Consider the following 12,890-nt stretch of genomic DNA (forward strand, 5'->3'; position numbering starts at 1 on the left):
GAGGATGCTATGATGGAGTACCTCAAGTTGGCACAGGACCTGGAGATGTATGGTGTAAACTATTTTGATATTAAGAACAAGAAAGGCACTGAGCTGTGGCTTGGCGTTGATGCCCTGGGCCTCAACATCTACGAAAAAGAGGACAAGTTAGGACTGCAGTTTTGAATAATGCTTGTATTAACAAGAACCATGACACTATTGTATTTCTATTTTGCCAATATATACAGTGGCCATATAATTGTCATGCCTGAATCTGCTTGACAGTACCCCATTCAAGAAATTAAACTCATTTTACACTGTAATGATGCTCTGGGTGTCTCTGAAGTATTATGTACTGCTATTGTTTAGTAGCAGACTTTCTCTGGATTCTCTTTCCTTTGACCTATTACCAAAATGAGATGAGAAAAATTAGATAAATAAAAAATAAATAAAATAAATTTATTGAAGTAAAATAAATAGGTAAATAAAATAAAAATAATAAAAAAATCTGTGCTATAGGCATGAATTATTGTATTAAGACTCTTTGGGCCCAGTAAACTTCCTCCTCAAAAGAACACATGGTAATAGTTTCTGTACTCTGCTTTGAGTCATAGCTTACAATGAACTACCTTGTTATAAAAGTGCATGCAGCTGGAAGATATGTAGCTTTGTAGTGATTAGGTTCTCACATTCCATTTTGGTCAGTACAACAATGGTATAAGGAAATCTGGAGAAAGTTTGTTCATAAATTTTAGTGTATTACAGACCATCCTTCTTTGGTGATGGCTAGAACACTGCTACTGCTCACTGCAGTGGTAGGTGAAGGTATCTCACCTACCAAATAGTTATCATTTCAACTGGCTGAGTGAGGTGCTTCTTGTGAAATGCTCTGTTTGACACACAATTGCATATTAAAATTGCTATTTTGGTCACTGTAAATAATCTGTTGGTTGCCATAGAACTTGTATTTATATATATATATATATATATATATATATATATATATATATATATATATATATATATATATATATATATATATATATATATATATATATATAGCTTTAACTAAAAACTTGACATTTGAATCTTAATTCTTGTAACCTGCTATCAAGCAGAAATTGATGGTTCCCATCAGAATGTCAACTATTCAGTATTAAAGCAGTTGATCTACATTCATATTGAAGGCTAAGTATTATAAGGGACAATGATAATACATTTGTATCATGTAGTAAGGATTGTTTTCTTAAGGAAATTCAGGCACTGCAGTTTTGTGAAAAGAATTAACAGATTCCTTTTGTTCACAGACTTACTCCGAAAATTGGCTTCCCATGGTGTGAAATTCGAAATATTTCCTTCAATGATCGTAAATTTGTCATCAAGCCCATTGACAAGAAGGCACCTGACTTTGTGTTCTTTGCACCGCGCCTCAGGATCAACAAGAGGATCCTTGCATTGTGCATGGGCAACCATGAGTTGTACATGCGCCGCAGGAAGCCTGACACCATTGAGGTGCAGCAGATGAAGGCACAGGCCAGGGAGGAAAAGCTGGCAAAGCAACAGGAGAGGTGTGTGTGGTACTAGAAAGAATTCAAAACTGGAATCATGTTGTTACTCGTGTAGATGATGGGATGTCAGTATTGGGAATCAGTATTTTGTTGTTTCAAACAAGCATTTATTATGAAATCTTACTTGGAAATTTTTCTGACAGAGAGAAGTTGGCTCGGGAAATTGCCCTCCGTGAAGAAGCAGAAAGGAAACAGAAAGAATATGAGGAACGGTTGAAATCCATGCAGGAAGACATGGAACGCCGTCAGAAGGAACTCCTTGATGCTCAGGAAACCATTCGACGCCTTGAGGAGCAGCTCAAACAGCTACAGGCAGCAAAGGATGAGCTGGAGTCTAAGCAGACTGAACTTCATGAAATGATGGTGCGTCTGGAACAGGCAAAGGAAATGGAAGCTGAGGAGAAGATAAAGCTGGAAGAAGAGATCCGTGCCAAGCAGGAAGAAGTCAGTCGCATCCAAGAGGAAGTGAACAACAAGGATGAGGAAACCAAGAAACTGCAGGTTAGTACACTACTAAGCAGAGTAAGTTCAGTGGTTGTAACATGATTTTCTGCAGATATTGCCAGAGGTAGAAGCACAGGTTATTGTAAGTCAAAAATGTTCTATGCACATAGGCATTTTGAGGCATTGTATAGCTGTGGTATGAAATTCAAGTGTGGCCTGGCAAGCCAAGTCTGTTCTCCAACTAGCCAAAAACATCTACAATAACTTTGTTTATTTATTTCTCCCTCCTTTACCTGATGGCACCACTGCCATCTCATCTATTTCTAAAGCCAAACTCTTCACTCAAACCTTTGCTATAAGCTCTACCTTGGATGATTCAGGGCTTATTCCTCCTTCTCCACCCTCCCACTGATATATGTTATCCATTAAAATCCTTTACAGTGATGTTTTACATGCCCTTGCTGGACTAAACCCTCGGAAGGTTTATGGAGCTGATGGGGCCCCTCCTATTGTTCTCTGAAACTGTGCCTCCATGCCTTTCCACTTGTCTATCAACATCTACCTTTCCTTCTGCTGGAAGTTTGCCTACATTTGGCCTGTTCATAAAAAGGGTGACTGTTCTAATCCCTTAAATTACCATCCTATATCTTTAATTTCCTGGCTTTCTTAAGTTTTTGAATCTATCCTTAACAGAAAGATTATTAAACATCTATCACTTCACAACCTTCTGTCTGATTGCCAGTATGGGTTCCATCAAGGCTACTCTACTGGTGATCCTTACTGGCTTTCCTTACCGAGTCTTAGTCATCCTCTTTTAGAGATCTTGTTGAAACTTTTTCTGTTGCCTTAGACATATCAAAAGCTTTTGATAGAGTCTGGCACAAAACCTTGATTTTCAAACTACCTTCCTATGGCTTCTATCCTTCTTTATGTAACTTCATCTCGAGTTTCCTTTCTGATTGTTCTATTACTAATGTAGATGGTTACTGTTCTAAATCTATTGACAGTGGTGATCCTCAGGGTTCTGCCCTGTCACCTACTCTCTTTCTATTATTCATCAATGCTCTTCTAAATCAAAATTCATGTCCTATCTACTCTTGTGCTGATGATACCACTCCGCACATTTCCATATCTTTTTGTAGACGCCCAACCCCTCAGGAAATAAACAGTTCATGCAGGGAAGCCTCCTGCCATCTCTCTAAATTTTCTAATTGGGGCAGAACAAACTTAGTATTGTTTAATGTCTCAAAAACTCGGTTCCTACATCTGTCAAGTCAAAATAACCTTCCAAACAACTATTCCCTCTTTTTCGATGACACTCAACTGTCCCCGTCTTCTACACTGATCCTCAGTCTGTCCTTTATTTATAATCTAAACTGGAAACTTCACATCTCATCTCAGGCTAAAACAGCTTCTATTAAGTTAAGTGTTCTGAGATGTCTCCACCAGTTTTCTCACAACCAGGCCACACTTGAATTTCATGCCTTGGGTAAACAATGCCTCAAAATGCATATGTGCATAGAATGTTTTCCACTTTGAATAAGCTGTACTTTCATCTATGGCAATATCCACAGAAACTCGTGTTGCACCCTGTAGAAGGTATTGCTTGCTTAATTGTGAATAATGGATAAGTTTTCCTTTGCCTAATTGTCTTGCATTATTTGTAATTCATTTTAATGTCTTAGGTTTGAAAAAAACTTTCTTGATCATTCAGTATTACAGGCTTGGACATTTTTCTTAGTCACTCTGTGTTGTAGCTTAGATGTAGAATACTAGGTAGATAACCACCTGATCTCACTGGAGAATCTCTTAAAAGATGCTGAAGCAAGAGCTATGTGAGGGAGAGCCTCGGGTGGGCATGGGTGGTAAGGTAACTGGTGTGAAGTTTGCACATTGACCCTTTAATTTGTTTAAAATTTAGTTTACAAAGGTTCATGTTCCTTTATTTTTTCCCAACAAAAGACCTGACATCGAATATTCAAAACTAAACCAGATTTACTTAATTTACTTACATACGACAATTAGTTGTTTCAGCAGATGTGTTCCATAGCATGCCATGCCTGTTCCTGTAAGGCACAAACCCTGTTTCTTGCCTACACTTTAATGTGTATTTGCACTCAAATGTTGCTTTGTTACAGTTTTTGTTGGGTGTTTATTTAAAATTTTAATGAATTATATTACTTGAAGAATGCATTGTTTCATATAGTGCAATTCTGTAGTGATAAAATTCATCAAATGCTTATTATTAATCTCCTGCATATTGTTACCAATATGACTTGCACACAGAAATGCTAATGATTTTATAGTGTGAAAATTGGATCACATTTTACCACAAGCAAAATCTGGACTGATAATTTTTGTTATAAGGAACTTGTTTTCCTAAATTCCTGTCCCTGTTTCCTTTGTACTAAATTCCTGTCCCTGTGTTTCCTTTGTACTAAGTTTAAGGTCAGCATTCCAGTTCCTCAATTTTTTTTTTTCACTCATTTGATTGCTCGATTTTTTCTTTTTCACTCATTTGATTGCTCCATTTTTTCTTTTTCACTCATTTGATTGCTCCAATTTTTCTTTTTCATTCATATTTGATTGCTGCACATGCTCATTTTTCATTACTTCATTAAGAGCATGCAGCATGACTACATCAATTGAATCAACAATCAGTGTGAAGTTTTCCATGCCAAGATATTTTATTATCTTGTGTAAATTGTGAAGTTGTTGAAGGAAGCGATTTATGTTGTCACTAAATATTCATGCAAGCATTCAAGCACTTTTTGGTGTAGCAAGTGCTAAGAGTTCATAGCAGTTTTGAGATTATCAAATCTAATGTCTTAAGGCATTTTTTGGCTTCATCTAAACCTATTGTACTCCTTTACAGACCGAGGTTGAAGAAATGCGACGCAAACAGGAAGAAGCCTCTGCTGCCTTGATTGCTGCCACAACCACACCACAGCACCACCATGTGGCTGAACAGGAAGGGACAGAGGAAGATGATGATATTCCCAATGGGGACATTTCCAAGGAACTGTACACAAGTGATGAGCCCATTGAGGATCCCATTGAGGAAAGGAGGACCCTGGCAGAGAGGAATGAACGCCTACAAAACCAGCTCAAGGTAAGAAGTTTGCATGAACGTAATTTTACTAAGGTACATTTTTTTTGTGTGGTAACTGAACATACAACATGAATTCATCTAGTGACTTGGGAAAAAGATTTGCAACTGAACATACAACATGAATTCATCTAGTGACCTAGAAAAAAGATTTGCAACTGAACATACAACTTGAATTCATCTAGTGACCTAGAAAAAAGATTTGCAACTGAACATACAACTTGAATTCATCTAGTGACCTAGAAAAAAGATTTGCAACTGAACATACAACTTGAATTCATCTAGTGACCTGGAAAAAAGATTTGCATCTTTTTTAGTTGTAGAATGATTAAATTTGTAACTTTCAGTCCATGGTATTCTGCTTTGCTTATTAAAATGTGTTTTGCAGGCACTCAAACATGACTTGGAGTCCACAAGAGATACAGAGAAGGAGACAACAATGGACAAGATCCACAAGGAGAATGTCCGGCAGGGGCGAGACAAATACAAGACTCTGAGGGAAATCCGTAAAGGCAACACAAAGCGACGAGTAGATCAGTTTGAAAACTTGTAAGAATGCCATAGAATCAACAGGTACACTTGATACACACAAACCACACACACCACAGACATGGTCATATATTTACTACTATTCCTAACTCTCATCTTGCATTAAGTTATACAATAGTTTGCTCTATAATAAATTTCAACCTTGGTGAGGCCACTTAATTTCTTTTTTTAATAATTCTGAGATTGAAATTTTTTAACATTACAAGAATCATAAATACATATACCAAATTCCTTACTTTTAAATTTGGCAGAAGCAATGTACTACTTACAACAATGATGTGGACCACTTGAAATGGTGCTGTACCATGCAATCACTGTCCAAAATCTGGAATAATCGTGTATGTGTAATTTTGCAATCTTCGTTTCATGCCATTCTAAAGTTTTGATTTGACCTAATTTAACAAGCCTCTTCCTGCCTTACTTTGGTTGATCCTGCTGATCAAGCAATATCTAAAGAATCAAATATCCTGAATGCTAAAGTAAGGCCAGATTGTTGACTGTAAATATATGTTGGTTGATGGGTAGTCTATTTTGAATATTGAAATTTGTATTTCTACCACCTAACTTTAGGCCACCTTCTAGTGTTGTACAGTTTGATACCTATGAGAGATCTGATATACAGAATTTAAGGTCTGATCTTTATCTCAACATTTATTATTACTGACTTGTTTTGTATGGGAAAGGAATGCTGTATAGAATATTATTCCCATGCAGGTCTTCCTTGCAGTATTTGTTTTCTGTTCTGGAATATTCAGATGAGTTCTGAAGTATGCTGTAAAACTGAACCTACAAAGTGATGTGTTCCATCTCTCCAGTTTCATTTACTAGGAACCTTATTGCAGTAGAAATGTTATTGCTTTAGGTTATCATACAATGTGGGTCATTTAATATAGGTTTATCTTCACAACAGAATATTTTGTGGAAAGAATTTAACTGAAAAGCATTCAAAGATTTAGCTAATGACCGTGCTTTCTTGCTTTATCAAGATTGTATGTGCTGCCAGTGCCTATGCCACAGCCTTCCTCTCACTGTCCTTCTGGTCTTCCTGTACATGCTTACTTCACCCAAGAAAAAGTAATGTAGGGTTCTTCATTGTGTACATACCGTGTTCTGAACACTGCTTTATTTATTGCCAGTAAGAGTGAACTTGATCACTTCACTGCACCAGACAAGTACTGGAGATTCTCAGAACTTGAGTTCTTTCTAAAATCAAATTACAAAAGTCCTCCACTGAGTCAACATTATTACTTTTTGTACTAACGGAAATTTTCCAAAAAGTTACTGCTGCAGTAAAGTTGTAGAATTAAATTAATGACTGTGCTGTTGACCTGCCCACATTCTACAAGTGACAAGTGCCGTCAGCCTTTTCTGGAAGTAAAGTAAGCAGTGCAGGAGGACTCAATAGATGCGGCTCACATGAGGCTGTGGTGCAAGTCCAGCAGCAATGGCCTTGGTGACTGTGTCTACTGACGTAGCCTATGATACGGATATCCAGTATACACTGACGAGGTTAATATAAGTAATTTTTGAATAAATTTGAAAGATTGTTTTCTTGCTTCAATTTTCCTAGATTTTCTCTACCAAAACCTGTTAAGTGCATTGTAAATTGGTGCTATACTACCTATAAATCAAGTGCATCTACTGTTACTGTTGATTCAATCCTTTACTTGCCAAATCATTGATCCACGACCACTTACTGACAAGCCTGCCCCTATTCTGGTCTTAGGGGAGAAGTCATCACTTATGAAGGAAATGTGTACCCATACATAGCTGGCAGTCAACAGTTATGTACTGTGCCACAGCTTTGTGCCACACACTAAAGATACATTTTCTTAGGTTGGTGGGTTACCACATGTGGATTCTTTATCATGGCTTACTTTGGTTGGTGGGTTACCACATGTAGATTCTTTATCATGGCTTACTTTGGTAACTGATGTTTGGTAGATGTTTTCCCTTTTCTTTGCTCTGGCATGAAGTTTATGCTGAGAAAGTTATGGGTCAAGTACTGAGCAGTAGCAAGGAGCTCCACAATCTACTTAATCCTACAGTTATATATTAATTATAAAGTGCCTTCTCTCTCAGACAGTACAGGCTTTCTCTCTTGTAAGTGATGTAGGACACAGAAGGATGAGAGGTGGGCATGAAAAATAAGTTTGATTCGAGATAGAGAGCATAGAAAATAACAGTTGGATTAGACGGTTTGTTGGGCACAGAGCCTTAACCTTCAGAAGAGTTACCCTAGGAACAGAGAGAGAGAGAGAGAGAGAGAGAGAATAATAAAGTTATCTATGTATATAACAGGCAAACCGACACAAGGTGGCCCCGACAGGATATCACACTCACACAATTCATATTTAACCGAATCAGCACCTGATGGAAAGGAATGGTCACGTAGCGTACCATACTGCACCCCAGGAGTCCAAGCACAGCACAGGTGGCCATACATGTCCACATAAAGGTTCAACAGCATACTACTACTCCATTTACTGTTACTTTCTTATATATTATCTTTTCCTTAATTTGTCTTCAGCAATTCCACTTACTTAATTCATCTTCAGTCCCTTCTTTCTTCCTCACTCACTCATGTCTTGCCATTTCAACAGGTGGAACAATAGATGCGAATATATAAATTAATCCATAGGCAACGCATTCTATTTTATCCAAAGTTGTGAGACCAGTATAGTAGGATCATTTTGAAGGCAAGTATCATTGACTGCAACATGGAATGTTTTGCCTTGCAACACCTATTGCCCTCTCCACATGAATACGGACTGCACCTAAGCTCCTAGCTGTCTCTACTTCAATCATGATGGGCTGCTTTTTACTTTTGAAAGCCGAAACATTTCAGCACTGAATAAACCTACGCTACCACTTATGTCAAATCTCCAGGGAGAATTTTGGCAAGTATACCACAAAACTCAGTAATATATTTGTCAGTGATGCCACGTCCTCAACCTTTCGTTATGTATGATATAAAATGAAGTGGAAATACTGCAATGAGATATTTCATTGCACTGCAATTTTTAGTGAAAATAATTATTATGTTCTATTTCTAGCTTCCAAATTACTTGATCTTTCAGTATTTATTTCAAAACAATTAATTATTGCAAGGTGTTACTAAGTGACCTAACCGTATATACACACAGGTCTGAGGTCACCGTAGCCTGTAGGTTAGCTGAATTAAAGGCCGGTTCACACTTTGCAATTCGCTGGTGAATTGCCACCCACCACAGAGCTGGGAATACCTGGTAGTAAATCCTCCCAGCTGGACGTACGTTCACACGCGGCTGGTTGGCGGGAAATAAATATAAACAAACAGCAACTCAGCAAGATGTCTTCCTTCAGCCATGATGCTGAAGTAATAGTTGCATTTCTTTTGGCGTACTGGAATTATATCTGAAAAAAAAATGCCTGTGGACACGTCCTTGGCTGAATAGAAGAGAAGAAAGGAGTGTCTACTATACTCTTTTGCTTGAGCTGCGTGTGGAAGATCCAAACATCATCGCGAGACGGTGGATCGCCTCAACAGGGAGCAGTACCATGGTCTCTTACAGCTTGTGACCCCCCCCTTATCAAGAAGGAAGATACCCACATGAAGGATGCAGTGACACCTGGTGAACGCCTGACACTTACGCTGAGTTATCTAGCAACTGGTAAGAAAGAGGGATCGGTAATTATTAAGAACTTGACTCCATCTGAAGCGATTACTACTCAATTACACACACGCACACACACACATTATATATATATATATATATATATATATATATATATATATATATATATATATATATATATATATATATATATATATATATATATATATATATATATATATATACATATATATAGCATGTCTCGGGCCCCAGAGATGACGTTGGTCCTTCACTAACTCCGACATTAACTTTGCCTCCGGACATCACATCCACAACTCTCCTTGAGGATATGATGTAAACAAAGTGGCTGGACAAGATCAACCTGTCAGTTTTGTTAACGCAGCTGGCAATTCCAGCCACCAGACACCAAATCTTGATTTTGATGGTACAGGTGGCTTGGGATCACTCCTAAGCCAGGCCTTTGGATTGGCAACTCCTGTAGAGAGAGAGAGAGAGAGAGAGAGGAGAGAGAGAGAGAGAGAGAGAGAGAGAGAGAGAGAGAGAGAGAGAGAGAGAGAGAGAGAAATTAACACAATCCTCTACACTTTCTACATCTGGCACGCCACATTCTCTCCAAAAACTCTTTCATCGCCTCAATCATCCTTTCATTCGTCTCTCTACACAGTCCCAGCAGCAACACCCTCCACTCCCTTCCTGTCTTCCCTCTTTTATTCCTATCATGCCCTAACTCAGAATCACTTGCATCATCTCATTCCTGTCTCTGGCATACTTCACACACTCCAGCACCACATGCTCCACTCTCATCCTCTCCCATGTCACACATTTGGCACACTTTGCTGCGGGACTCAGACCATCTGTAATTCCTTACATTCACATCCATACACTGTGCCCTCGCTCAGAAGATAATATCACTGCCCAGGCCTCCATCATACCACCTTTCATACATCAGGGCCTCTTTCTCCTTGTACCATTCCAGTGTCCTCTTTCTTTCCATCTCATTCTTCCATTCATTCAGTCTCACACATTTAACTTCTTTATCTATCTTACTCTTCTATTTTCTCGCATCCCATTCAGTTCCCACTCTGCCTCCTCTTGTTACCATCCATTCATGCTCACTGATTCCTCCCATTCTCATTGCCTACACAACTTGTAATCCACTCCTATCTGTCATTCTCATGCACCTCTTTCTCTATTAACTTCCATTTTCATTCCACAGGTACACTTTTCTTGCTATTCTTCCATCATCCATTCTCTCAAGCCTAATCTTGTACCTAAGTGTCGCTTTTGTGAGTCTTTCCCTAAAAGTGCTTCATCACGTATCACCTCTCAAGGCTTCCCCTGCTGTGTACCTTGGTGCATTCAGTGCCATCCTTGCTACTCTATTCTGGCCCACTTCTAACTTATCAATTTCACTTTCATTCCATGCAATCATATCCATACCATACATTATACTTGACACAGCCACACTCTTCCACACTTCTCTCAACACATCATACTTACTCGCTCTCATCCTTGCCACACTTCCCAATCGACCTATCCACTGGTTTACCATACTTATCTTTTCATTCTTTGCCTTTCCACTCCCACTAGGACTCATCTACATCCCTAAGTACTTGTATTCTTGCACCTGTTTCAACTCATTCTCTCCAAGTCTCCATACCACATTACTTTCATCCTCTGACCTATTCATAATTATTACCTTGCTTTTCTCACTGCTAAGCTTCACTCCAAAGTCTTTTCCATACAATATCTAGCAAACTTTGAAGCTCATCTGCCAATTCACTCATGACCACTACATCATCTGCAAAAAAAAGCACACATATTTTATCATTTCCCACACTTACCCCTACATTCATTCTTCTCATTCTGGCTGCTAACTCCTCTGTATACAAGCTAAAAAGGGTTGGTGACAATATACATACTTGCCTAATTCCTCTCTCACTCTTCATTCAGTCTGTTTCTATGTCTCCTAGTCTGTATCCAGCTCTTGTGTCCACATACATACTATGTTAACTATCTTTGCACTCAATCCAATCTTTTCTAAGACTCTACCTAGCATTTCTCTATTCACTCTATCATAAGCTTTCTCTATATCCAGAAAACCTAGGTACAATTTACTGTACTTCATCTCCCAGTAAAACTTCTGATCCTAAATGCATCAAATGAAAGGCCTTTATGTTTTACTTATGAGTGAGATAAACAACTTACTCAATTTATTATACAGTAAAATCCCTCTCATCCGGCAGCTTCAAGTATCCGGCACATTTTTCCCCGAGCCTTAAAATCAATAAAAAATCAATGTGTACTCAGAAAATCAATTAAAATTCCCACGCGAGGCATACTCCGTCCCCTTGCCACCACAGCGCACTGCTTCGCGCCACCCGCAGCCCACTGCACTGTGTTTACTCAGTGACTCAGTCCCGCGTGTGCACTGTTTATCGCCTGACGCCTTCATCACGCCTAAAGTTGTAGAAAAAAGGAAGTGTGTTGTGCTTACACTTAAGCAGCTGATCAGATCAGCTGATCATTGTTGTGGTAAGATGCGTGAGTGTAGGGTGGTCATTGTGGACATAATTTCACTTCTATTCAAGTATCCGGCACGTCGGCGGTCCCGTTGATGCCGGATAAAAGGGATTTTACTGTACCCTGTTTATCTTGCACATCTACTCACTTAGCTTTAAATAATGGCTGCTGACCATTTAAATCTCTTTTATTTCAGTCGAGGTACTGCACCATCCTACGTGTACCGGCAGCTTAGCGAACTGTACCGTCCCACTTCTTGTGATCTCTAAGGTAACAGCTTTAATCCTTGCAAATAAGGAATAAGAGAAAAGAGACACACCTGCCATTTGTACTGTTATGCTGTAATGTTCTGTCATTTTTTTCCTCTTTTATCCTAGAACCATTTTTGGTCATTCATGTTTCTAAAAATTATTATACAAAAATGTTGAGCTTAATATGTTTGGTGTAGTTTTTTGTAACATGTGTTATTGTTAATGTGTGTGGTTCCCCTCAGGAAGAATGTTGCAGTATTAGCAGTAATGTTACAGCCAATGGAAGTGTCTGTATTGTGCTTTGGTGGGAGGTTAATTTGATGTATTTTTAGAGTTGTGCAGGATATTATAGCAAGCCCTCAAAATAAAGAAAATAACTATAGAAAACACTCCTTGTATTGAAAACACCACTGCAGAGAAATCTCTAATGAAACAGGAAACCCTACATTCAGTACTGTGTGGTTGTTGCAGTAACACTGAGCTAAATGCCTTTTGGATGGTTGTACACTAAAAATAATGTAAAAATGCCTATAAACAACTGTCCCTGCATTAAAAACCTTTCATCATAAAATTACACACAAGATACTCAACCAGTGCATGAATGTTCAAGCGGTACCATTTGCTCCCTTCTGCACTGCACAGCTTGCAGCAACACTTCTGGCGCTGCATAGTGAACAGTGAAGCACGGTGTCTTCGTGCTGCCATCCTTTTCCTTGTCAGGCATCAAATGTGCAAACCCAAAATCCACAATCTTAATAACTGAATCTTCAGAAGAATCCTTGAACAAGAGATTCCGTGAAAAGATGTTTAGATTAGAATGGCCTCGGAGAAGGATAATATCTGAATGGAA

General features: G+C 38.6%; 1 protein-coding gene across 12 annotated transcripts in view; it reads left to right on the top strand.

Moving 5' to 3' along the window:
* Nucleotides 1–7,196, top strand: part of LOC135090928 (moesin/ezrin/radixin homolog 1-like) — an 81,387-nt gene extending 74,191 nt beyond the window's left edge. For all 12 annotated transcript variants that reach the window (XM_063988130.1, XM_063988132.1, XM_063988134.1 and 9 more), the window contains exons 6-10: nt 1–146; nt 1,287–1,547; nt 1,691–2,048; nt 4,867–5,103; nt 5,489–7,196. The exon at nt 1–146 is cut by the window's left edge and continues 1 nt beyond it. In XM_063988130.1, coding sequence (XP_063844200.1) covers nt 1–146; nt 1,287–1,547; nt 1,691–2,048; nt 4,867–5,103; nt 5,489–5,653 — 1,167 coding nt within the window. In that variant the 3' untranslated portion in view covers nt 5,654–7,196. The remainder of the gene's footprint in view (nt 147–1,286; nt 1,548–1,690; nt 2,049–4,866; nt 5,104–5,488) is intronic.
* Nucleotides 7,197–12,890: the final 5,694 nt, after the last annotated feature.

Source organism: Scylla paramamosain, chromosome 36 (genome assembly GCF_035594125.1).
Source record: "Scylla paramamosain isolate STU-SP2022 chromosome 36, ASM3559412v1, whole genome shotgun sequence".
In the NCBI taxonomy this organism is placed as follows: domain Eukaryota; kingdom Metazoa; phylum Arthropoda; class Malacostraca; order Decapoda; family Portunidae; genus Scylla; species Scylla paramamosain.